The following is a 25,532-nucleotide window of genomic DNA, read 5'->3' on the forward strand; positions in this document are numbered from 1 at the left end:
TGAACAACAGGAATGGGCTCCTTCCTCCTTGAGTTCAAGGTTTGTGTCTCGTTCTTCCTGGCAGAAGAAGAGATGCTTCCCTTGCTCTTGAGGCCAGGGTTGCCCCACCAGCTTTGCAGTTTGGTCATGGCTGGGTGGCTGTGGGATGATTGTTGGTGCCGGGATTTGGGATTAGCAATTGCACTCTCTGTAAATCAGGACAAAGCCATGGAATCGCTCAGGTTGGAAACCTCTGAGGTCATCAAGTCCAGCCATTCCCCCAGCCCTGCCAAGACCACCACTGGCCATGTCCCCAAGTGCCACAGGCACATGGTTTTTGAACTCTTCAGGTGTTCATCCCTGCTTAGCTTTGGCACCTGGGTCTGACCCTGGTGCTGCTGAAACTCCCTTGAAGTTCTTGAGGGGGAGATGGGAAGAGGGGACCAAGGCAGGACAGATCAGGGCAGAGTGGGACAGCACATGGGAAGGGCAAATCCACTGCAAATGTGAATGAATAAAATAAAAAATAAATACAAATTCCTAGAAATGTAGAAAAGCAGGTTGGATGCATAGGAAATAGGAACAGAAGTGTTTCTGAGGAGTTTCTGCCCGGGCAGGCCCCTGTCAGACACTGCTGGCTGTGCTGGGTGCTGGCTTGGGGGTGTTTGTATTTCAGACTGCTTGTGTGATCCCCAATAGCCACATTCAAGACAAGCAGCAGTGGAGTGTTTCCTTCCAGAGGCCAGGAATGCAGATGGAAATGCCTCTATCACATCCATCTCTCTGGCCAAAATGCTGTTTAAGCATCAAACCACGTGGACCTAAATGAGGTGGCAGGTTTCAGATCAACTTGAAAACAATTAGTTAAAAATTAAAGAAGAAAACATGTTGTTTGTTACTGGTTTGTGCCCTTTTTAAAATTTCTTTTTCCAGGGGAAATTGGGATTCTTTAATTGGCTCAGCTGGAGCAAAAACCCCAGATCAAACAGCGAGTGAGCTGGAACAACAAAGGAATGTCCTGGTGTTTCTTTTTCCAAGTTTAGAAATGGAAGTCAGGGCAGCCTTGGGGTTTGTGGAAATTCCTCTGTGCATTGTTGGGAGGCAGAGGAAGTGGTTTGGAGTGGAGCTCCGGGCTGAGCCTGGCGGAACGGGGCCGTTTCCACTCCTCCCTCTGTCCCGGCTGCTCCTGCAGCCTGAGGATCCTCAAACATCCCCCTGGCACTGAGGCACCTGGGGGCTCCCTGTGCCTCTGCCCCGCTCTGCCATGGCAGCCGGCCCAGCCAAATACACGGAAACATTTTCCATTCCTGCTGGTGTTTCTGTCTTGCGGCTGCTTGGCACAATTGGAATGGGAAAAGGTTCTTTTCAGTCCACTACCAGCTTCTGGAGGAGCTGTTCCCGTTTCTGTACAAAGCTGTTCATGTATAGATCATAATTCTAAGTTTTGATGCCTGTTTCCCACAGCCCCTGGGGTCATTTGATGACAAAAATCTTTCAAGACCCACGGGCAGATCATCAATGTATTGAGAGGAGAGTGCTCTGGTTTAAAGTGTGTGCTGCTCGTGCTCCTGTTACAGTAGAGATGTTTTCTTGGTGGTTTTTGGGTTTTCCTTGTGATTTGGCCAGCACAGCCATGCAGCTGGAGAGGAGAGTCGGGTCCCCAGCAAGAGGCAGGACATGGATGGGATGGGAGGCAGGACATGGATGGGGATGGGATGGGAGGCAGGACATGGATGGGGATGGGATGGGATGGGATGGGATGGGATGGGATGGGATGAGAGGCAGGACACGGATGGGATGCTCTGGCCCCGGGGGCAGATGCTCCCCTGCCGGGCAGGAAGAGAGAGCCCCATCAGCTGCTGCCAAGGAAAACCTCTCAAACCTGCCCAGAATGGCCGAGCCCGAGGGTTTTCTCTGCTCTCCCTCCCGGCACAGGGGTTGTTCTTCAGCCAGGGCTGGCCCCAGGGACCGGGCTGCTGCTGTGGGAGCTCCTCGGTGACTCCTGCTGCTGGGTGATGCTCCCAAAATGACCTCAGCGGGGCAGGGATGGACCACAGGGTGCCGTGGGATGTGCAAGGCCATGGTGGGGGCCCAGCTGGTTTCCGTGGTCCTGCTGTGGTGGTTTCAAAGGCAGGGATAGATTCTGGATGTGCTGAGCCGGCTGGGGCTCAAGCTGCAGCATCTGGCAGATGCCCACATGGAGCAGCTCTGGCCAGTGCCCCACTGTCCTCCCCATATAGATATATATATTCCCCTTTTACGTATATATTTTTTCCATATGTGGTTGATTTTCTTTTTATTCTGATGTTTTAATGCAGTTTATTTCTCCAGTCGCTGAAGTGCTTTGGATGTTAATAGGAAACAGTATCACATTTTTGTGTGTTTTGGGTTATTTGTCTCGGCTTTTATTAGGCTTTTCTTGCAAGTCATCGGGCAAAAATGTAAAAGAAGGAATTATGTGTGTGTGTGTTTGTGCTGGGGACCAAGCCCAAGCGCCGGCAGTACCCGATGCAGGGAATTGTTCTTTGTTTTCCAGGGAATGGGGTGCCGGTATGAGGAAGCCCTGGGGGCGGTCGGTGGTACCGATTGTTTCATTCATGGTCCCTGTCAGCGCTGCCACACGGGCTGGAGGTTCTGCCGTGGGGCTGAGGGACAGCAGCTCATCCCACAGCAGGGATTTCCATTGGGTTTTACAGGAATCTGAGTGTCCATGGCTGCAGCACTGCCCGGTCTGGGTGCTGGGGCTGCCTCTGCACTCACAGGTACCCACTGGGGAGCTTGGCAGCGCACACAGGAGTGAAAGAGACTTTCTGAGAGTCGTTCCCCTTGTGTCAGTAGTGATTGGTTCATTCTGAACAGAAAATGCAGCTCCAGGCCCTCATCTCAGAGGCACTGTCCTCTCTTTGGTGCATCTTGGTGCCCAGGAGATGCTCTGCTCCTTCTGCAGCCATTTGCCATGGTACAAAATAGCTGTAAAGCCCTGTCTTGGTTCTACTCTCTCTCTTGGAGTTCAGAATCCTTTTTTGTTGGTGTTTTTACCCCTGCTGGCAGCAGAGTCCCTGTCTGTCCCCCAGCCCAGGGCTGCTCTGGCAGGGAGTTGTGATTGGTGCTGAAAGGGGTTTCTGAGGTGTGTCCTGTAGGCAGTGCAAACATCAATTATAACACTCCCCGTTGGCATCTCAGGGTTTTAAACTCCCTTGCTCCTTCCAAAGGATGTAATTTTGGGGGCAGCCTTTTTGTTGTAGCATATTCATTGCTGTAATAATTTCATTTCCAGTGCTTGTGGTGCAGAAACAGGGAACGCAGAGGGAGCAGGAGCAGTGTTTGCTGAGCTGACAGATGGGATCGTGTGCACTGAGCAGAAATGGCAGCAGAGGTGTTGCTGAGCACTCCCAACCCAGGGAATTGCTCCAGCCTGAGGAAGCTCCTGCTCTGCTCTGTCCCCCCATTAATGCTTCAGAAACCACTCAACCGACCAGTGGCTGGTGCTCCCTCAGGAAAAGGGCAGGCAAGGAGCTTTGACAGTAAAGGACAAGATTTCATCTCCCTGGAGCTTTAGGCAGTGTTTGTCACATAAAGGTGCTGGGTGGGTTCTGAGCTGCCCTTCCAAGGGCCGGGTGTTGGGATTAGTATCAAACACCATTTTAGAGCACAGAATCCCGGGCTGCTTTGTGTGGAACAGACCTTAAGGATCATCCAGTGCCACCCTTGCCATGGCAGGGACACCTTCCACTGTCCCAGGCGCTCCCAGCCCTGTCCAGCCTGGCCTTGGGCACTGCCAGGGATCCAGGGGCAGCCACAGCTTTTCTGTGGCCCCTGTGCCAGGGCCTGCCCACCCTCCCAGGGAAGGAGTTTTATTTATTATCCTGCAATCCTGTGCTTTTATCTCCACATGTGAAGCTGGTACTGCAATCCCTGCGTGTGCCCATGTGTAGCCAGCGCTTTACTTGCAGCCTGGATGAGCAGTTCAGGGCTGGCCCTGCTTGGACTGAGCCTCGGTGGCTTCTCTTGAAGCCATCTGAGATCCTGTTGTGTGAGGTTTTCACATAAAAATCCGTCAAAACTCGCTGTTCCTGGCTCCAGTTTGTGCATTCCAGTTTTGGCTGGGCTGAGCATCCTTCCCTCGGGGTACAGCAGGGTTTGCACAGGCGCTGCCTCACCAGGGCTGATGGCCTTTCCTCCTGCAGCACCTGGGTGCCTGAGGGTGGGACCAGCCCTGCTGCAAGCTCCCAGCAGCCTGGGGGGGAGTCTTGGCTCTGCAGTGATCACAGCTCAGGGTCAGTGCAGAATCACAGGGTGAGATTGGTTTGGGTTGGGAGGGATCTCAGAGCTCATCCATTGCGACCCTGTGCCATGGACTGGACACCTTCCACTGGCTCCTGGTGGTGGTGATGAAGGTGTGATGCAGTGGTTTGTGTCCCAGTGTCCTGGCATGGTGGGGCAGCCTTGGGTACAGCAGAACAGACAGCCTGGGAGAACTTTAAAACACCAAGATGGAAAGGAATTAGATTTGAGAGAGAAAATCCTCATTTGCTGAAGGGCCAAATGAAGGAAGATGAGGAGAATTTGTTGGTTAATAATACAGAATGAGCTTTTACAAAGAGCTCGTGTCCAAAGCTCTCTAACTTTTCCTGGCATTTCCCATCCATTCCATTGTTAAGCCCTTCGCCGTCGGAAAACAGCGCCGGGCCAGGGCGCGCGATGATCTCATCCCCGAGGCTTCTGCCCTCGCCTCTGTTTACCCATCCCACAGCATTTGCTCCTCAGATTTGGTTTCCTACTTTGAAGAAAAAAAATGAGAAGGAAAAAGGGAAAGAAAAAAAATCTTTCATTTGTGCAGTGTCTGTCCCGAGGAAAATAGCACCTCGGTGGTTTTCAAGGAGAGGATGGACCACAGTGCATTCCCACAATTTATAAGAGGAGACAGGAAGGCCTCAGTGACTCATAAACACTAACAGATTCTGTGTATGAGCTTCTCTTTGTTGTTTGTTATCCTTAATTTCATGGTTTTCCTTCTTTTGAGCGTGTTTGTGTATTTTAGACGATGCCATCATTTTGTCAGGACACTTTGTGTGTGGTTCCCACACAGGAGCAATGTTGTCTGCCTGATGGCCGGGCTCACAAAAATAAGACAGCAGCCAGTGGAAACGCTTGAGCGTTCTGTTGGTGCCACATCTGACATGGGGACCCTGGGACAGCAGGGCTGGGCAGGAGGGACCCTTCCCTGAGTGTCAGCTGCTGCTCTGCATGGAAGAGGGTCAGGTCAGGACCTCCTGCCTGGGGGCAGCCCCAAGGGCTGTGCTCAAAGCTCCCCAGTCCAATGACCCTAAATCCATCACTCATGGTCACTCACGGGGCGCTGGGAGGGTCAGGCTGGCATGGCCAGTGTGACCTGGGCAGGGAATTGCCCTTCTGAGGGTGGCTGTGCCCACCCTGGCTCTCTGTGCTCCCAGCCATGACTCTCTGAAGGTTGGGTGCGTCTCTGTGTGCAGGTTGTTCCAGCAGTTTCTCCTGGTTTAGTTAAAAACAATCATTTGTCAGAGGGCTGGGATGAGTTTCCTTGAGCAAGGAGGTCTTTAGTTCTTTGTGTGGACATTGGCTTCATCTTGCCTTTGTTTCCCCCTTGCCACCCCACCAAAACCTCCCCTCTTGCTATGGCACAGGGCACGAGCTGGTCACCCACCCCTTGCCTCAGAGCTGGAGATGGGAAAATCCAGCTGGGAAGCCAACACGTTGTAAGGCACAGAGAAACCCCTTCAGACAGGCAGCCCATTCATGGAAGGTATTTTTAATTAGTCGTGGAATGGTTTGGGTTGGAAGGGCCATGGGCAGGGACACCTTCCACTGGACCACGTTGCTCCAAGCCCTGTCCAGCCTGGGCTCTCAGCTCAGTTGGGCCACGGAACCATCAGCTGTGGGGATTGCTGGGCAGTGGTGGCTGGGAGTGCCAGGAGCTGCCCTGCTCAGGGATCTCCAAGCCCCCCTCTGGATCTGGGGGCAGTACCAGTGCAGCTGCTCAAATATGCTCAAAAATCCAGAAACACAAGTAAGCACTAAACTTTCCCAAGGTGGCTGAGTAATCGTGTTTGCTTTAGCATTTTAGTCCCCCAATTACCCAAGCCAAGGATATTGCCTCTTTAAACAGAGTTCAAAAAGCCCAAGAATTTTTTATAAATAGCTCACATCCTCTCGATAACAACCCGGCTGCTATTTATTGCCCACTTCCCCTCAGACAGACAGGTCAGAGCACTGAAAATCGCACTTCCCATGGAATCCAGAGGAACTGGGCTTTTCAGGTTCCTACAATTGTTTGTCATTCTGGGTTTCCTTTGCAGTTTACAGTGCTCAGCCAGGCTCACCCTGCTCAGGAGGGATCATTGGGACAGATTGCTGCCTCCCTGGAACCCCAAAGCCCATTTTCTGCTCCCATTTTTGGGACCAGCAGGAAGTCCCTTTGCTCCCCAGCACCATGGGATCCTTCTAAGCCATTTTTTTTCAGCTCCACACTTCACTGAGTGCTCTCTGGTCTTATTTTGCACTCCCACCTTCCCATTCAGCCCAAAGCTGTGTGGCCAGAGCTGGAAGCAGGTGGGAGCTGCTTCCTGATGCTTCCTTGTCTCTGTGGAGCTGCAGGCACGGGGGCACCATGGCTGCAGAGCATCCTCAGGAGCTGGGATTTGTTCTGTCCATAACTCATGTTAACCCAATCCCACTGGCCATGCACCAGTCCTGTGCTTCATTCACTGTGAAATCACAGAATCAAACAGAATGGTTTGGGTTGAAAGGACTTTAAAGACCATCTCGTTCTAGCCCCCAGTACCGCTGGAGGGTTCTTAGCAATGGATAGACACCCATGTAAAGAAAAAATCAATTTAGTTGTGTTCCTAAGGATAATTTACAGGAATATCAGGAGAGCTAGTTTGTGCCAGCCTTGAAGCTATTTGTCATGGGGCTGCTGCTGAGGAAAACAGAGCTGTGACCCCTCACCCTCAGACATGAAAGATGATGAAATCGTGGCTTTGGTGGGACTCTAGATGTGTCAGACCATAGACCCTGTATGTTGGAAGTGGAGGATCTGTGCTGATGGCTCACCCTCTCCATGAAAAGCAATTAAATACTGTCACAAGGAGGATGTAATTTTAATTAATTCATTCTTTAGCATCTCTTTGGACACAGTGACTTCCCTGAAGGGACAGCATGAACCATTTCCTTGCCAGCTCAGAGCAGGGCATCTCTGGGTGCAGGGTTTTAGGGTTTTGCTGCTCCACACGTGGCTGGAGGCTCCAGTGCCATACCTGGAGCAAAGGGATGTGGTGCAGAATGTCCCAGTTCTGTGCTCTGACAATATTCTGTTTCTGATTAGGAGCACCCAGTTACATAATGGCATCATAATCACAAACATACCTGGCTCTGAGCAGAACAGGGCTGGATGATTTATTCATAAGAGTTTATTCATGCAGAAACTTTTATTTATTCCCTGTTGTAAGGACAGGAAAATGCCAATGGAAGCTGCAGTGGCATGGTGCTAATGGGAAGTATGTGGTTCAGTCTTCCCTCTCTTCAGGAATACTGAAGAGTAAATCTTTTAGGGTTTTTATGGAGAAATCCCTGTGCCTTTGTGCTTGGGAGCAGAAGCCTTGCTTGGATTTGCAGAACCCAAATGGTCTGGGAAGGAGCAGGAGGTGCTGAGGGGCTGCTTGCCCTGCCCAGTCCCTCTGTGCTGGTGGCAGAGTGATCAGGAACCTTCAACCTGAAATCCTGACTGGTTCTTGGTGTGATTTGGTTTCTATTTATATATTTATTTATTTTATAAGCACCTTTTGAGTATCTCCTTCAATCACACCTTTGTACAAGCTGACGTTTCTCAGCTTGCTGGTTGTTTTTTGACATTTACTTTCTTTCTGCAGCAGCAGAAGCCTCGTTGTGTCCTAGTTGGTCACCCAGGGCTGGCTGTCCAGGGCTGTGATGGGCTCTGGTGGCCTGGGCATAGTCAGAAACTTCTGTGAAGCCTCTTTGCCCTTCTTGTGCCTCAAAACCTGGTGTCCAGCTTGGACCCTGGGGTGTGTTTGGGGTGGCTCTGTCCCAAAGCCTGTGGAGGCTGAGACCCTGCTGAAAGGCTTTGCCTTGACCTCTGTTGCCAATTCCTCCTTGCCCTGGAAAGGGAAGTTTGCCCTGTGTGGGAACCCCCTCTGAGGACATCCCTGAAGTTTTATGGTGCTCAGCAGGGGCTGGAGTGGGAGCCCAGGGATTCGGTGCTCCCACGGGAGGTTTTTATGGGGAGGAAGTAAAAAAAGTGCAAAGGCAATTTATCTCTGTCCTGGCCATTTGTCTGCCACTCACAACGGGGCCAAACTTCACCCCTGGTGCTGTGTGCTGGTGTGGAGCCCTGTGAGGAGCCAGCTCTGTGTCTGGCCAGGAATGGGGCTCAGCCTCCATCACCCCATTCACACACCGCTAATCCCAGTGAGAGAAATTATTTATTTCTGGGAAATGGTGCTGTGGGAGGTGGTGCCTCTGTGAGAATGGTGCAGCCCCCTGTGCTGCAGCATCTCCTTGCTGTGCTCACCCAGAGTTAGAGAGTTGGAACTCTGCAATGACTGGGTGGCAGTGAAAGCCATGTGGTTGTGTTGTGACACCGAGCTGGCCACTGGGCTTTCACTGGGAGTGTGCAATCCCAGGAAATGTGCTCACTTCTGGGAGTCCCACGCTCTGCATGGCTGACCTGTGACAGGTTTGTGTCTTCACCACTTGAGTTTCGTTTCCGTGGCGCCGACCCCTCAGATGGTGGAACTACTGATGGTTGTACCAATGGCTGTGTTGGTGTGCTGTGTCTCACAAAGCTGCGTTCCTTATTTTCCACATTTCTTCTCTGTCCCAGGCTGTGGCCCTGTTTTTGTGGCTTTGTGTGTTCTGTTCCTGGGTCCCATCTCGCTGCCCGGTCCCGTGAGCCGCTATCGCAGCAAGGCTCGGCCGTTGCCTTCTGCAGATCGTGTCGGTTTCCACTCATGCTGGAATAAATCACCTGGGACTCCATTTTCTTCATGCAGAAAAGGCAGTTCTTTACTCCCATAACTCATTTTACACAGTTTTCACAGATGTCGTGCAACACCAACTGCTAACAGTTCTCTTACTACCTTAGTTATTGGTCAGAAGGTGATTTGTGTGTTCGTACTCAGATTCAGGTGTTTACATTCTTCCTTTGTGGATTCTCTTGGGACAAGATCTGTTGTTTATACAGGTGCCCCTATTTTTCTCCCCAAGGAATAGGTTGTTGTGTTCACAAACTTTTCATACCCAAGATTGTTTCATATGGGAAGTTGCAAGTTGTCTGCAATTAGAAGAAGTGACAGCCTAGCAGAGCAAGGCCTGATTTCATAAGGCCCTTATTTTTATAACATATTTTACCTGTCTGCAACACTCAGACCTTTGGGAAAATCTTATTGTGTTTATTAAATATATATTTTAGGAAAAGAGTTTTAAAATGAATTAAAACTTAGGTTTTTATCTCATTTTGTAGAATCCCAGAATGGTTTGGGTTGAAAGGGATCAAGGGATGCAACCTGCTCAATCTGGTCACTTATTTCTGTAAGTCCATAATTTCTATAAATCTCAGCCCATGCTCTCAGAATTAATACATTGGTTTAGGGTATTTTTAGGGTGTTTTGATTCTCTAGAAATTCCCCTTCAGGTCTGATATCCAAGAGCTGGGCTTGCTCTAGGGCCTGGGAAGTCTGTTGTACTCTTATCTCTGTGCATCTCTTCACCATTCCATAGCCTATGCTTGTGCAATTGGAGTTGGTTCCCTTTGAGAGCCAATAACTGAAAATGATGTAAAAAAGGATCAAAAAAAAAGCCGATAATTCTGATAGATTTAAAAAATATTGCTTTAACATGTACTGCTCAAATCAAGCAGAGTGCTCTGGTTCGCTTCCAGCAGAGAGACATGAGTGTCGTGTTAGTATTTTTAAAGCTTTATGTGCAAGACATCAGTTGGTGTTGCCAAACTCTGATTTAAATTTATACATCCTGGCTCAGCCTGTTTGTTAAAAAAAAAAAAAGAAAAACCTCCCCCAGCATAACAAATTCAGTATCTTTTCCTTATTGCAAATTTTCTGGCACCCGATGTCGTGATCTGCACAGTGTAGTTATTGTGTCTTTATCTGATCCATTGACTAATTCAACATTATTGTTTCAATAATATTATTTCAGGCCAGGTAACACACTCAGGTTACCTCTGTGATGACACAAAACATGGCACAGCCTCCAGTGAGTCACAGCCCCACAGTGTGTGCAAATAAATAACAGGAATGGTGAAAAATATCCCGGATCCGGTATTTTTAGCAGTCCAGGGTGATGCTGGTGACACATGAGGAGCTGGGGGCAGGAAGGTGCTGGTGGGTGGGAGCCCCAGGATGTGGCTCAGGGGCTGTGCAGGGACACAGGAATTGGTCCTTGGCAGCTTCTCGTCCTTTTCCAAGGAGGTGGGAGAGTTCTGGCTGCCCCCGTGTCTAGCGGGGCACCTTGGGCTGGAGGAGGCCCTGTGCCCACCCGTGCCCTGGTGGGGCTGTCCTGGTGTGGAAAGGAGAAGCAGGAGGGCTGGAAGTGGGTCAGGAGTGCTGAGGGAGGCTCTGTGGGACGGGCTGGCACAACCCCTGGGTGTGGTGGGGCTGCTGATTTTGTGCTTGGCTCCCTGTAGTGTCAGTCCCCTGTCACACTGAGGGCTCAGCCCCATGGAAGGAGCAGCCTGATCCCCAGGCTGGTGAATTTTAGGGGTGCAGGGAAGGAGGGGATTGCTCCTAAAGTTCACTCCTCAGTGGTGCTGACTCTTCCCACTGCAGGGGATTTGAGGGTATTGAATTGATGAGCCCCTATGTGCCAGGCTGTGGGGCAGAGCAACCCCAGCATCACCCCGAGCTCCTTGGCAGGGCTGGAGAGCATCAAATAACCAATTCTGGGCTACTCTCTGCTTGTATTTTTAGAATAATTGCTATAAACATTCTTGGGATTTTTTTAAAAAGAACCACAACAGCCATTTATATATTTAACAATATATATTTATATATATATATAATTTCTAGATCAGTACATTCATCAGTACTTGCTTTTCTTCACAAACAGAAGAACTCTTACAATAGTAGACTTTCTAAAATAAATACTATTAAAATAGAGCTTCAAAATAAATATTCTATACAAAGAAAAACCTTCTGTGGTAACTTTTCAGGGCGTACATGTGAAGGGGTGGTAAGAGGAGACGGGGGAAATATTTCTCAGGGTGTCTGAGCGTGGGAGGGGAAGGGAATTCCCAGTGCTGGGAAGGGTGAGGGCCCATCAGGGTGGCAAAGCCAGTGCCCAGGGAGCACCAATCTGGGATCTGCTCCTGGCACCTGGCGGGCAGAGGGCTGTGGTGACAGGGTGTGACAGGGTCGCTGGCAATGTGGCGTGGCATTGCCAGCACCCTCAGGTCCCCCCTTGTGGCTGTCTGGGCTGTTGTGTGAGGGCAGGGGCAAAGCTTGCCATGAACCTGCTGCAGCAATCAGCAGAGCTGCAGCAATCAGCAGAGCTGCAGCAATCAGCAGGGCAGGTGCCCTGCCATCCTCCTGCTCCCCCGGAGCATGGCACCTGTGCCAGGGGCAGCTGCCCTGCCCTGCCCTCCTGCCCCTGTGAGCGCCCCACCTCAGTGCCATGCTGCAGAGGTCTGTGCTCGTTAGCAGCTGTCCCTCATTAGCAGCTGTCCCTCATTAGCAGGGGCTCTGCCCTGGGGGGATGGCAGAGCTGTGACATTGGGGCGCCCATGGTGCATCTCTGGGGTGGCAGGAGACCCACGTACCTTCACAGGGAGTGAGGGATGGAACGCTGGGATGGGGAGGAGAGGGAATGTGGGTTTTACTGACAGGAGCTGCTCCCTCTGGCACAGCCCTGGCTCCAGACAGGGCTCAGCACCCTCCTGCCCTGCCTTGGGCTGGGGCAGAGCCAAGGGAGGAGGGAGGCTCACTCTGCTACACTGACCACTGCTCTAACACGTCCACGAGGCTGGGCAGGCTCCAGCACGGCTCACAGGGCTGAGATATTGAAACAAACCAACGGAGAAATAGTTTACAGCTATGTACAGTGAGAGGGAGCCCGGCTGGGAGGGCTGGGCTGTGCACATGAGTGTAGATTGGCACGGGGGCCACCATTCCAGGGCTGCCTTTGCTCACAAGGACCATGCAGCCAAGCCATGGGCTCTGCCAGTGCAGGTTTTCAGCACAATTCCCCAGGGACAGAGGGTCAGAAAGGCAAGGCAGCCGTGGGTGGAGGCCATTTGGACATGTGTGGTCCCAACAGAGGAGGGCAGCAGGTAAATACCTCTCCTGCTGGCCTTTTCTAACTTGTTTGTATCTTAGGAAAATTATTTCTTTTATTAAATACAATATCTTATACATTCAACCAACAGTTCAGCTAGTCTGGGGTTGCTTTTCCTTTTTTCTTTTCCCCTCCGGTTTGTGCAAGATAATAAATACAGCTCTGGATCCCCACCTGTGCCCACACACAGTTAGCATGAGGCTGCCCTATAGGAACTGGTATCTGGTAATGGATATTTCATCCTTTTTTCTCTGATTCAGCATGTACAAGCTAACAATGTTATAAATAGAAAAGTTGGTTGGTTTTCTTTTTTTAAATCTCCCCCATTCAATAAATATCTACAATTCCATTGAGTTAAACCCCAAGCCATCCAGCTGAGCTGAATTCTGAAACCCAAAGACACCAGAGTCCCACCAGGGTGCTCCTGCCAGCCCCTGCCCAGGCCAAAGGGATTCCTGGAAATGCTACATGAGCTCTGCCTATTGCTTGTCTAATTAGAGATGACATTTCACTGTCACTGCTGTGCATTTACTGAGGAAATCTCCCCTAATTAAAAACACCAAGAGAGACTAGGTCAGTTTTCTGCATGCAACAAGTACCTACCTACTCATTAGAGTGTTGCATGTCTGGACCAGGATTCTTGTTTAGCACCTTGTGGTTGTCAAGAGAGAGGGATCAGAGCATCCTTGGGGCAGGCAGAACAGCCCCAGGATGAGGGCAGGGACAGAGCCAATATTTCCATGATGCAAACCATGGGCCCGCTCGTTAACTGCGCTCTCTTCCTTCCCCTGGCTTCCCCTGGTGTGTGTTAACACTAAAATAAACACTAAAAGCATTCTTTACATTGAAAAAGACACTTTTGTACAGAAGAGGCAAAAGTCAAACAGCAGCAATAGGGGTGGGGGAATGTGCCGTACTTCAAGCAAATGCCATTCACCCCCAGGACAAAAACAAATCCCAGTATCTAACGAGCAAAGAAGAGCTTGTTCCAGGAGGGGAGGTACTGGATTGAGATCCCTAGAAAAATACATCTATGTGCATCGTACACTTAGGTTTGTGGGACTTCTTGCAAGAGCTGAAGAGGTTTAGAGGAGCAAACCCTGCTCATCTTTGCTTTGTGGAGGGAGTTGCATCCCCTTAGCTCTGCACCAGGAGCCAGCTGGGCCTGGGGGAAACGGGATCAGCCCCTTCCTCCTGCACAGGGGCTGCTCTGCTGAGGGAAAACTCATATTCCATCGAGTGAAACCTGATGCCACAGATCAGCTTACAGGCAGGAGGACCCGGTGTTGGTACAACTGCCTGAACACATCCCGCTGCAGTTCCTCCTGGGAGGAGCAGCCCTGCTACCATCTTGCTTTAGAAAGAGGGTCCAGACCAGTGGGGCTGGGTGGGATACACCCAAAGGGCAGAAGACCCATCAACAAATGAAATGTAGCTTCACTTCTGGTCCAAAAATCTTTGAGGGACACAGAAAGCTTTTGAGAGACACGTACTTGGTGTGCAACCAGCCCTTGGAGTGGCGTCTAGCAGCGAAGGAGGGTGGAGGGAGTTCCCCCATCACCTTCAACAGGCTGCTGGGAGCGAGCTGGGGTTTGGAAGGAGACAGGAAGCAAGTAGCCCGCCCTGAATGTGAATTCAAAGCAGCTTTTTGCAGCTGGGAATGGGGATTGGCTGTGAGGCAGTGCCTGCCAAGCGAGCAGTTAATGGTTCCTGTGGTGTGCAGGCCTGGTGAGCAGCCGTCCCTCCGAGCTGGGAGTTTTTCAGCAGCTGTACTTCATGATGTACATGGGTTTGCAGCCTTCGCTCTGCGTTATTAACATTCCTCCTTTGGCCCCATCTCTTTAAGCTGCGACCAGTTCCAAAAACCCTGAATAACCCAAAGTGCCTCAGTTTGTGGAAATAGCTCCTTCCGCTTTCCCCGAAGCCAAGAGGCCGACGCTCTCCTCAGAACACAGGTTATTAAAAAGAGCCAACACTACCCTGCTCCACGGAGCATCCTCCCAACTCCACCGTTAAAAGGGCTTTTCTGCCCCTTTGCTCTCGGGCAATGCCTTGCAAATGACACTGTTTGTGTTTTTGCACCTGCACCCGGGCCGGCTCACCCGGTCGTAGCATCTCTGGGACAGCTTGACGCAGCCGGTGGCGGGCAGGTAGCAGAGCAGGCAGGGCAGCACCAGGGACAGGGCGCTCATGAAGGACCAGCGGGCGCAGCAGTTGGACTGGGAGCAGGAGCAGGGCTGGTCGGCACACGTGCCCTCGTCGTCCTCGTTGGTGCAGTGGTAGAAGACGCCCTTGACCAGGCACATGCAGGTGGAGTAGTTGACCAGGTTCTGCGCCGAGCACAGGCACTCCTGGTTGCACACCCAGCACGAGGGCAGAGTCCGGGGCAGGGCGCACTCCTTGCACTTGCACTTCCCACAGGCCTCGCACAGCAGGAAGTGCTTGTCCAGCTCCTGGGACACGGGGCCCTTCAGCTCCAGGGGCTTGCAGTTGATGGCCTTGGGCTGGATGCGGACGGCGCGGGGGGACGACTGCTCCGCCACGGGCACCGGGGCCATGTGGTCCAGCAGCCTTTGGTCCGAGGACGTGCTGCTGCTGCTGCTGATGGAGCTGGGGCGCCCGCTGAAGGAGATCCAGGGGTGGGTGACGTCCTGCTCGCAGCGCTGCGGGGGCTGGCCGGCCGAGCCCGGCTCGTGGGGGGCTCGGGGACGCTTCTGGGCGGGCGGCTGGGCAGCGCCGGGGTTGTCGGTGTAGTCGTTCTCCAGGTGGGTGCTCTTCATCTGGTCGATGGGCAGGATGGTCAGAGGGTGCTGCAGCCGCCCGTAGGGGATCCGGCTGTCCAGCAAGGGCTGCACCATCACAGAGTTGGGGACAACGGTGATGTTGTGAGGGATCCGGGGCTCCATTGAGAAATCAGTCTGGCTGCTGAGGGAATTCTGTGCTTAAGTGTCCTGGGAGAAGGGAAGGAGAAAGAAAAGGGATGGGGGAGAGAGAGAGAGAGCACATTGTTATTGTGGTATCCTGCAATCCCAGCCCAAAAGGGCTCCTTGCTGAGGCTAGTTGCTGTGCTGAAGGTCTTGTAAGGTAAACTTGTGTCCAAGGGAGGCAGAGCACTCAGGTACAAAGTGCCTCTCTCCTCCTTTGCTACCGTGTCCCTGTCTCTGACCTTGATCATCTATAGCTCTTCCAGCCCTGGGAGGGTGGCAGGTTCCTGAAGAGCCCACTCATGGCTTTACTGAGGGAAGGAACATCTTGGGGCTACTGGTGTACATTCACATGTGGTTTTGTCAGCAAATTTCCTGCAATGATTTCTCTAAACTTTGGAGGTTTTCCCCAGTTGACCCTGTTCCCTAAAAAACCTGATGCAGGATTGTGGCTTGTGGAAGCATTGGCGTGGTACAAAGGTGCTTTTGAGCGTGGGGCTGAGCACCTGTCCTTGCTAACCAAGGACCTGCCCGTGGGAGGATGGATTGATTCTGGTGAGGAAGAGTCCTCTCTCCATCAGGAGCTGCTGGTTCCAGAGGCTCCTTCATCCCTCCCAGGGGAGGTGGAAGTGCTGGCTCAGCTCCTTGTCTGGGGTAAATCCAGGCTGGGAGCCAAGGGTGCAGCTCCCAGGGGAGCGGCCCCACGCTCAGGCTGGATCCATCACCTCACACAGGTAATGAGACACTCGTGCAGCTCACTAAGTGCACTAATATCCAGCTGAAGTGCTGTTTACCAGCGGCTCTGGCTGAGCCCTCGGTGCCGCAGTTTCTAATTTCATTGAAAGAGTGCAATTTATCCTGGAGTCAATCCAAAGATTCAGCAGTGGCGTAGGACAAGAAACCACAGGAAGTAACTAAACTTAAATCAAAGAACGGAAACGACTCGGTTCAAATTTAGAAAGTGCACATTGTTTTCTAGTAGATGTGCCATTTCCTCACGGGGTGACCTTTATTCATAAATAATATAATGCTGGAGATCAGTTGAAAGAAGGGGTGAGTAAAGCCTTGGTCGCAGGAGGGGAAAAGCTGCTGGTATCAAGAAAAAGGAAGCAGTGAACAGCTTAAGGCATTGCCAGTTGTTTGTGTTCAACAAATAAATTAACCTTCTCCAGCAGCGTGAAAGATTTGGACTTGGCAGGGCTGGTTTAACAGCTGGGCTCGATGATCCTAAAGGTCTTTCCCAAACCTAAATGATTCTGTGATTTTGTGACTTTTAATATCACAGCAGTGGGAAAAAGGAAAAAAACTGCATCCAGCTACAACCAAATAATGCACAAGAAGTGTGTGTGTGTCAATGTGTGTGAGCACATCTGCCCTAAAACACACACAACACCACAAAAATCTGAGCAACAACTGATTCCACATCCTTGGGAGAAGGAAGGGAAGCCCATTTTTACCCCCTGAGAAAAGCCACCAGAGTCCACCCTTGCGTTTGTAAATCGTTGCTTTGATGAATCACTTGGCATTTGGGGCTGGAGCAGTGCCAGTGCCCCCGGGATCAGCCAGAGCAGGGTGATCACAGGCAGGGTGGCACAGGCAGGGTCCAGGCCCCTCTGTGCCCTGCACCACACCAGCAGGAAGAAATGCTCTATTAGCAGTAATGATCTTTATTGTCATGCAGCCCTGATGCTGCTGCTCTTCCCCAGTTAAAATTCTCTGCTGGGTCTTAGCCATTCATTTGGATTTTTTTTTATTTCGTTATTCATAGCTCATTGACATCCTGACTGGAGGAACAAGAGGGTTTATAAAGCATCTCTTCCTAGTTACTGTATGTATAAAACAAAGAGAAGCAATGATTCTGACAACTATGGTGCATGCAGAGGGAAAAGAACTTGATTTTCTTTTGTGCATCAGAATCCAGTGTCATGATATAAAAAGTATTTGCTGCAAGTCAGAGTTTAGCAAAATCATCAGTTCTGTGTCGGCTGTGTGTTACATTTGCAGGGAGACTTTGATTCCACTGTTTTTTTTTTTTTAAGGAGAGAGATGCAGCTGTTTTGGTTGCCAAGAGTAAGTGCAGCAGAGCTGATCTTAGATGGAAGGTAGCTGGAGGAAATGGTGGCAGTGCTGCAGGGTGCTCCAGCCTGTCTGCTCCTCCTCACCCTGCCTTCGTGGCCTCTCCAGGGCTCTCTGCCCTCTCCCACTTGGTGCCAGCTCTCAGCAATCTGCTCTGTTCACCAGATTTCGCCTGGATCCATGGAGAACCGTTTGTTTTAGGGTGCCCTGTGTGGAGCAGGGCTCAGCCCCAGCCCTGGTGCTGCCTGTCCCCAGGGTGGCACCGAGGGGGTTCTGCATCGCTGGTGGCACTGTGGGAGTCCCTGCAGGTGCCACTCAGGCTTTGCATTAACTCTGCAGTGCCCAGCCTGCCGTGGGCCAGGGCCAGTGGTGCCATCACACAGGAATGGTGTCACCAGATGAATCTGGGGAAGGATTCGAGCCAGGCCACTCCTCAAACAGCCCCGGGCACAGACGGGGTCTCAGGCAGGCAGATGTTGAAGATGGCTTATCTGAGATAATGCTAATCAAGATTTCAGTTAATTACCACAGAAAGGAGAGGGACCCTGGACTAGACACCACACATCAGGAGAGTTAAGGATAGAAGTTTTTCATCCTCTTTTTTCATTGTAGTACAGTTTCAAATTGTCTTATTAAAAAGACAAACTATTTCTGCAGGACAAGGAGAAGGGAAGCCTGGTTCACATGGTGAACTCAAAGATAGGTGGGCACAGGATCTACTTGGATAAAACCTGTGGAGGGGAAACAGCCAAACAAGACCCATCTCTCCCCATTGCCAGCCCCCTGCTCTGGCCACAATGTCTCTCTGGCTCAATCAAAACCACCTTTAAACCACCACAGATGTGCACCCTGGCAGGTTTTGGTGCTTGCACACGTGGTCCTTCACTTTCTGCCCTGCCCTCTCCCTCCTGAGCAGAGGTTTCTGCAGTTAACTGCTCTTCGCAGACAAATGTTTCTGATATTTATGGAATTTTCCAAGGACCATGACTCCATTGCTGCTGCTGGCCTTGTCACCAGAAGTTCCAGCAGTGCAGGGACATTGCTGGTGACAGATCCAGGTCAGACCCCTCGGGTGCAGAGTGGAGTGAGCTGGGTGCTGCTCACCCTGCCAGGAGGCTCCTCTGCCCTGGGCTCTGCTCCAGGGTGTGTCTGTGTGCTCTGCTCTTATCTGGCTGGATAAGCTTTATAAACTGAATTTATAAAGCTTATCCAGCCAGATCCCAAAACAAAATTCATGTTTGGGGTAACCTGGCAGAGCTTTAGACCCTGACAGAGCACAAGAGCTGAGGGGTGCAACCTTAGGGATCTTTGCTGTCCACTGCACTAATCCTGATTACAAACTGCATTTCCATTGAGGAAAAAAAGCCATACAGCACACAAAATTAATTAATTTTTGATCACAGGTAATTACAGATGTATCACAGCATTAACACAGGCACAAATTCACTGTACAGATAGTTTTCTTAAAGTAGACAACAGGAAGAAAAATTCTTGACTATCTTCTTATACAGGGAGTTTTTCATTCTTTAGAGGCAAACAATGAGGTTCTTTTCAAGGCAGCAAACTCCCATGCAGAAAAAAATTTCTCTTCCCCCATGACTGTACAGTCACTCACCACATACAATTTTCAAGTCAAAATATACTTCCTTCCCAGGGAGTAAAATTGGACTCCAAAGTCAAGTTCATACACGTGTTGCAGTGTTTGTTCCATCTCTTCATCAAGATATGGCCAATTTAAAATTACTGTTGTACTGGTAATTGCAAGTCCTAAAGTTGTAGGAAACCAACTGTTATTGTAAAGTGCTTTGGTATTATTTCAGACTCAAAAGTTTTGTAGGGTTTTGAAATCAGATGAAATTGAAACAAAAGGCACTTTATGTTTTAGTAGGATTCTGGATTTGCCTACATCATTTTGTCCTTGTCGGCAATTCCATGAGAAAGAAAACCCTCAGGAAAACTCATTCTCATAAATGTCTTCTGAACAAGCTTGGAAAGAATAAGGTTCTGATATCTTTATTTTCAGAGTAGAGTTGGACAACAAATCTTCCAGTAACTGAAAAACAAAATGGATCTTGACTTAAAAATCCAGTGAGCGCAGAAATATCTAATGTTCATAACTAGCTGAGTCACCCACTGGTTAATAATTTTAATAAGCTCTTTCTCACATGTTTAACAATATTCTAGATGTTTGTGGTAATAAAAGAATAATAAGAGTAAGGGACTTAAATCCAGAGGAGGGTCCCATGTGGAAGCAATCCTGGGCAACCCAGAGCTGCCACATCCCCAGCAGGAAAATGGGAAAAGCTTCCCTGAGCTCCTCCTCTGCAGCCAGCACCAGGTAGAAGGCCCCACAGTTTTGCCCAATCCTTTTTGGACACAAGAAATGTCTGAAGAGAATTCAAATGTCACAGCAAACCAAAAAGCCCCAGATGTGCTGTTTGGGTGTGTTGGCTGAGAGAGCCCGGGGTGGGCAGGGAAGTGATGCAGCCACCAAACCCCTCCTGTGCTTGTCAGCTTCGTGCTCCAGATCAGGGGCCACTCATCTCTAATTAATTACACCTAATTACACCTCATGAGCAGCCTGTCCCTTCTGTTGTGTCTGACAGCACTGGTGGCAGGAGGAGCCTCAGCAAAACAAGGTTTCTCCTGGGGTGGCTGGCACTGGATTGTCCCCTCCATGTCCTGTGACATCCCTGGTGGCTCCTTTCTGGAGCCTGGCTGTGCCCTGGAACATCAGGGAGCTGCTGTCCCTTGCCAGGGGCTGGTGGCACCTCCAGGAACATCACATGTATTCTATATCTTACAAATTAAAATGGTTGTAGTGGTGCTGAGGGCATGGGGAGCACCGTGCACAAAAAGCCACCTTCTTATATTAGAATTGGTAGGGTTGGAAAAGACCTTCAGGATTGCCAAGTCCGACTGTAAAGGGAATAAAGCCAATTTGATGCTTCAACATGAATTTTCAATCACAGGTTTCCAAGAATTTCCCAACTGCTGAAGCATCACAAGTTTCTGTGAAGAAGGGATGGAGAAATTGCCATGGACTGATGGAAGGCTGAGCCCTGCACTGGGACAGGGTAAGAGCTGAGCTGCTCATCTGGGGATGTGCTTTGGGTCAGACCAGACAACTCTGAATCCTGGCACTGCAGAGGGATCACACCTGCTCTGGGGCACTGATGCTAGACCTGGGCTAGATTAAATTACAGGAAGCAATTGTTTCCTGGGAGGGTGGGCAGGCCCTGGCACAGCTGGGGCAGCCCCTGGATCCCTGGCAGTGCCCAAGGCCAGGCTGGAGCACCTGGGATGGTGGGAGGTGTCCCTGCCATGGCAGGGGTGGCACTGGATGGGCTTTAGGGTCCTTTCCATCCCAAACCATTCAGTGACTCCATTGTCAATGCAAAAATTGAATGAGTCTGTGGCAGAGCTGTGACAGTCACCCATTGACACAGAGGCAGCAATAGTTGCAGTAAATGCACTGCAGAAATCGGTTTATTTTCTTTGCTGTCTGGGACATATTCTGAAAATACAGTACAAAAGGAAGAAAACAACAAAGCATAGAATATTTAGTTTTAATACAGGAAACGATCATAATTGAAAGCAAAACATTGGAAGCGGTGTCATGCCGGGGGTGGGCAGGAACATTTCCAGGCCTGTGCAAGGCAGCAGAGCTCAGAATCGATGGCAGCCAGTGCCAAATCTGACCTGTCACCACCAGCCTGTCTCCTCTGGTGGTGCGCTTAAAAAGCATTTTTTGGTTAAAAAGCTCCTCTGGGAGTGCTGTGCAGAGCTGCACCTGAGCATTGGGCAGGGCAGGGTGCTGGGGGACAGGACAAGGTCCCCCCAAGTGATCAATAAAGGATTTGCTCCCCGGGGCCCTGCAGAGGAGGAGCTGCAGGCAAGGGAACAGATTCTGCCCCTGCCTTTGTTTGGCATTAAGGACGTGCCCCTGCCCAGGCCTGCCAGTGGTGACAGGGGACACTCTGCTCCTGGGCAAGCCAAAGGGCTCAATTAAAGCTTTTAATGAGGAAGACTACTCTCAGAGGTAGTCAAAGGAGACCTTGCAGCAAGCACATGTTTTTAATGTGGGATTAAGAATAATTCATAAGGTTGGAGTTCATTAAGACTGAGTTCGGCTGGCTGGATTTTGAGTCGAGCTGTAAATGCTTCAAAAAAAAGGAAAAAAAATGCTTTTTTTCCACTAAAGTGTGTATTAATATTAACAAAATATTGACATTCATTCTGTTTGCTCCCCTCCTTAGCAGCCTTATCTAGCTAAGGCCAGCTAGAATCTTCTCTACAAGCAGTAAGGCAGGAAAAAAATTAGGAAGCTTATTAGGGAAACCTGCCATTTTTAAAACGAGACACTAAATTCTTGCCAGAGTGTGGAAATTCAGGAGCTGGGAAATGAGACCTGTAGACTTCCAAGAAGCTGTCTCTGTCCAGCTAAAGTCTGTTCCTGTGGTGCGAGTGAATAAAGCACATTTTGGCCCACTAGCATTCAGATCTCTGGGGATTTGGATTTCTCAGTCAAAGCCTTTTACTGGACAAAAACATTTATTTTAAGGTCAGAAAACTAAGCTCAGATATGATCTATTAGCTAATGGTACTAAATGATAACCTTATTGGAAGGATTGTAGATTTTCTTGAGGAAATTGCATTGAGAAAGGATAAAAAAAAACAACACTTGTGCAACTGTTTGCCTGTAAAAACACAGTTTTTACTACTGGGCTGAAGCTGAGAAGTTATATAGCAATGTGATGAATGAATTTTTTTCTTTCACATTTAATTTTATGAAAACTGTCAGAACTGGTAATTAATTATTGCTGTAGTGTTGTAAGGAATGTGAATTTTATTTCACCGAAGTCTGAGAACAGAATTTTGGTTTTGGGAGGGTAGGAATTGCTTTTTGAGATGTTGCATTCCCCAGTATGGTTTGGGAATTAGTCATGATTCCAGGAAAACAGCTTTTGTTTTGCTGTTTCAGGAGGAGAACAAATAATTTCTCCCCTGCACATACCTCATGGAGAATTTCAAAAGGACTGCAGTATTCAGAAATGGTCCTTTTAATTTTATCATCCCAATGTAGAGTCCCTTCCAGCAAGGGAAAACACAGCAGCCCATGGAAAAGGGCACATTTATCAACGAGACATCCCCAGTGGGGTTCCAATAACTGAGAACAACCCCTCCTCCTGCTATCATTCATTTTTATATGGACAAGGGGGAAGCCAGTCATCGGGATCATTGTGATTCCGTGCACAAATTGGAGCTTTATTCTTTAACCCAAAATAAAGGCAGAGAGGGGAAGCTGTAATATTGGGAAGGCTGAGTTCCTCTTTACCTAATTAAACTGCAATTTCTTGCCATGCTGTCCCCTTGGCATGGTATGGAGGAAAGGCAGCAGCTGGAGAAGTTGTAAAGAATCTAGAACGTGCCTTTTCCACTCTGGATAATGCAGGGATGCTTTTCCTTTTCTCATTCATTCTTTCCCTCACCCTTTAAAGAAAAACTTGGGGCTACAAAAGCCTGAAATGAAGCAATCAGACCCTTGGTAACTGGAGGTGAAAGAGGGAAGCCTTTTCCCCGTGATATTCCTTTGCACTGCCATTTCCAAGGTCTGCATTCCCAGTCCTGCTTTCCTCTAAGACCTTTGTGCCTTTTACATGCCCCTTTCTGCTTTTTCCATTCCCCTCCTGATAATGAATTTTCAGAACATGTCGTCTCCAGGCTTGTCTTTCTCCTGTGACGCCAGGACTGGTACCAGAAAATAAAATCCTGGCTTATCTTTGCTACGCAGTTGGTAGGAAGGAGCAGCCAGCACAGGTTTTTCCTCCATACATAAAATATTTCATGGATTAGATGAAGTTATTCCAGATACACATTTTTATTACTCATCTAGCCTTTAAAATACAGCATCCATCCAGATTTAAAACAAGTGTACAGCAAGACAGGGAAGAACAGTGATGGAATAAGGCACTGAGGCCAAAAAAATAAAAAAAAGGCTTGTATGAAATAAAATGCTGAAGAGCAAAGGTCATGCAGGAAAGATCTGACACATGAGTGGCTGATTTCTGAAGTGTCCTATTATGGAGACAGCTGAAAACTACTTGACACTCACAAGACAGGGCTTTGGAAAAGAGAGGAAATGCGGATAATCCATTCCACAGCAAGAAAGATCCAATTCTACTTGTCAGCCCAGGTGACCATGCATTTATGCTCCTTTTCGGGAAAGGAAGGAGGGATGAAGGAGAAGACATCCCATCAGCAGAAAAAAGCCACTTATTCTGCTGTAAAAGCCTGCAAACAAACCCGACCCAAGTGTGCTGAAACCTGCCTGCCATATAAGTACAGCAAATGCAGATGTTGATGGGAGAACGCAGAAAAGAGGTATAAATCAGAGACGCAGGGACACAAATGGAAATTCTGCAAGAAACAGGATATTTCTCCAGAATGCCAAGTCTCCTCTGGGCTGGGAAGCACCAGGCAGCTCTCCACTGTACATAATTATAGCTAATCACTGTTAGGAAAGTCATCGCCAGAAATATGCTCCTGATCAGCGATCTGTAAGGAGCAGTCCAACACATCTAGAACGAGCGCAGGATTTTCCCTCGGGGAGCAGGCTTGGCTTTTTTCTACTTAAAACATTTTAACAATTGCTCGCAAGCACCGATCTCGTACTTACTTTAAATAATTCAGCTAGGACCATCTCTCCATAGGCGAGTTAATCCCCCAGGCGAGGCGGACGAGGGGCCGGACCCGGGAGCAGGCTGGCAGCAGCGGCAGAGCTGCGGGCAGGGACCTGCGAGCGCGGCGCTGTCAGCGGCGGCCGCGGCGCTGCACCCGCCCGCCTGCCTGGGAAAATGGCTATTTTATGAATGGGAGGGCAGCGGCCGCCAGTGCGCATGCGCTGCCGCCCGACTCTATGAATGGGTGGGCACCGCGGCGGCAGCGCGCATGCTCCGCTGCCTTTTATGAATGGGGGCTGGAGGGGAGCGCGGATGCGGCTCCCGGGGTTTTTTTATTTCCCCCTTTTTTTTTATGAATGAAGGGCAGCGGCAGCTGCGCATGCACCGCGCCCCCCGCCCGGGGCTGGAGGTAACGGCGGGGCTGGGGGGCACCCGAGGCCGGGGGGCACCGCCGAGCCCCCTGCCCCGCGGGCCCGATCCCGGGCAGCAGCCGGGAGGGTGCCCCGGGCCCCTCGGGCATCCCCGGCCGCCGCCCCGGGGGTCGCACCCCGCCGGGAGCGGGCGAGGGGCGGCAGCGCCTCTCGCCGGGAGCCGGGGGGGGACAGGGGCACCTTCGGCTGGAGGTTCTGGCGATCCCCGCTTTGGGGTGTGTGACCACGAGTGAAACGATGGGAACGGTTCTCCCATCGTTAGCGCTCGGCTTCGTTTCCCGGTGCTGAGAGTGCGGCTCGTTCCGTTCTCCGCAGCACCGTCACACACCCGTGTCCATCCCTGTGCCTGGCGCCTGTGGCAGCGCCTGGGTGAAAACGCGAGCACAGCCCCCTCAGAGTGATGTATGTGCAACCTGTGGGTTTATTTCGTGGCTTTTCTCTCCTGAGGAGCAGAGGAGGTGGGGTAGAGCCGCAGGTTCCCCACACCCACCCAGCGCCAGCAGCTGCTCCCGTTTCATGGACGTGAGGCCATGGATGCGCTGCTCAGCTCCGCAGCCCTGCCCGTGTTTAGGTTTTTGGGGAGCCTCTCCCAGCTCCGCAGCCCTGCCCGTGTTTAGGTTTTTGGGGAGCCTCTCCCAGCGCTCCGCAGCCAGGTCCTCGGGCTTCCCACCCATCCTTAGCCCAGCGCCGCTGCTCCGTGCCGGGGACAGCCCTGCCCGTCCCTCCGCGCTCCGGTTCCTCTCGCCCCAGGCCGGGTCTCGGCTGCAGCTGCTGCGGAAGCGGCCGCAGGTGGGGCCTCGGGCCGTGCGCTCCCCCAGGAGCCTCGCAGGCAGGTTGCTTTCCTGAAAATGCATTAATGATGTATTTTAATATCTGCGAGGAGTCATCTGCAGAGCTCAAAGCAAGGCCCTGCTCATTTCCTGCCGTGTTTATGGCATGTATATTTCAAAGCTTGCACAACACTGAATAAAACCCCGTTGTTTATTTATTTAGTGCTAATACAAACAATGTATGTTACCGCAAATACAAAACCAGGCAGATTTCTTTCTCAGGGAAGGATTTCTCCCTCCAAGAGCAGTGCTCTGAGGCTGATCATT

At 50.4% G+C, this 25,532-nt stretch overlaps 1 protein-coding gene across 1 annotated transcript; it reads right to left on the reverse strand.

Moving 5' to 3' along the window:
• Nucleotides 1–13,762: 13,762 nt before the first annotated feature.
• On the reverse strand, nucleotides 13,763–24,029 carry SPRY4 (sprouty RTK signaling antagonist 4). The gene is made up of 2 exons (XM_059483761.1): nucleotides 24,001–24,029; nucleotides 13,763–15,272 (listed from the first exon to the last, which is right to left on the reverse strand). The coding sequence occupies exon 2, from the start codon at nucleotides 15,225–15,227 to the stop codon at nucleotides 14,334–14,336; it is 894 nt and encodes a 297-aa protein (XP_059339744.1). The 5' UTR covers nucleotides 15,228–15,272; nucleotides 24,001–24,029; the 3' UTR covers nucleotides 13,763–14,333.
• Nucleotides 24,030–25,532: the final 1,503 nt, after the last annotated feature.

The sequence above is a fragment of the Ammospiza nelsoni genome, chromosome 16, assembly GCF_027579445.1.
Source record: "Ammospiza nelsoni isolate bAmmNel1 chromosome 16, bAmmNel1.pri, whole genome shotgun sequence".
In the NCBI taxonomy this organism is placed as follows: Eukaryota; Metazoa; Chordata; class Aves; order Passeriformes; family Passerellidae; genus Ammospiza; species Ammospiza nelsoni.

Excerpts from the sequence above, each read along its gene's own strand:
- SPRY4 (XM_059483761.1), bottom strand. The coding sequence starts at position 15,227 with ATGGAGCCCCGGATCCCTCACAACATCACCGTTGTCCCCAACTCTGTG.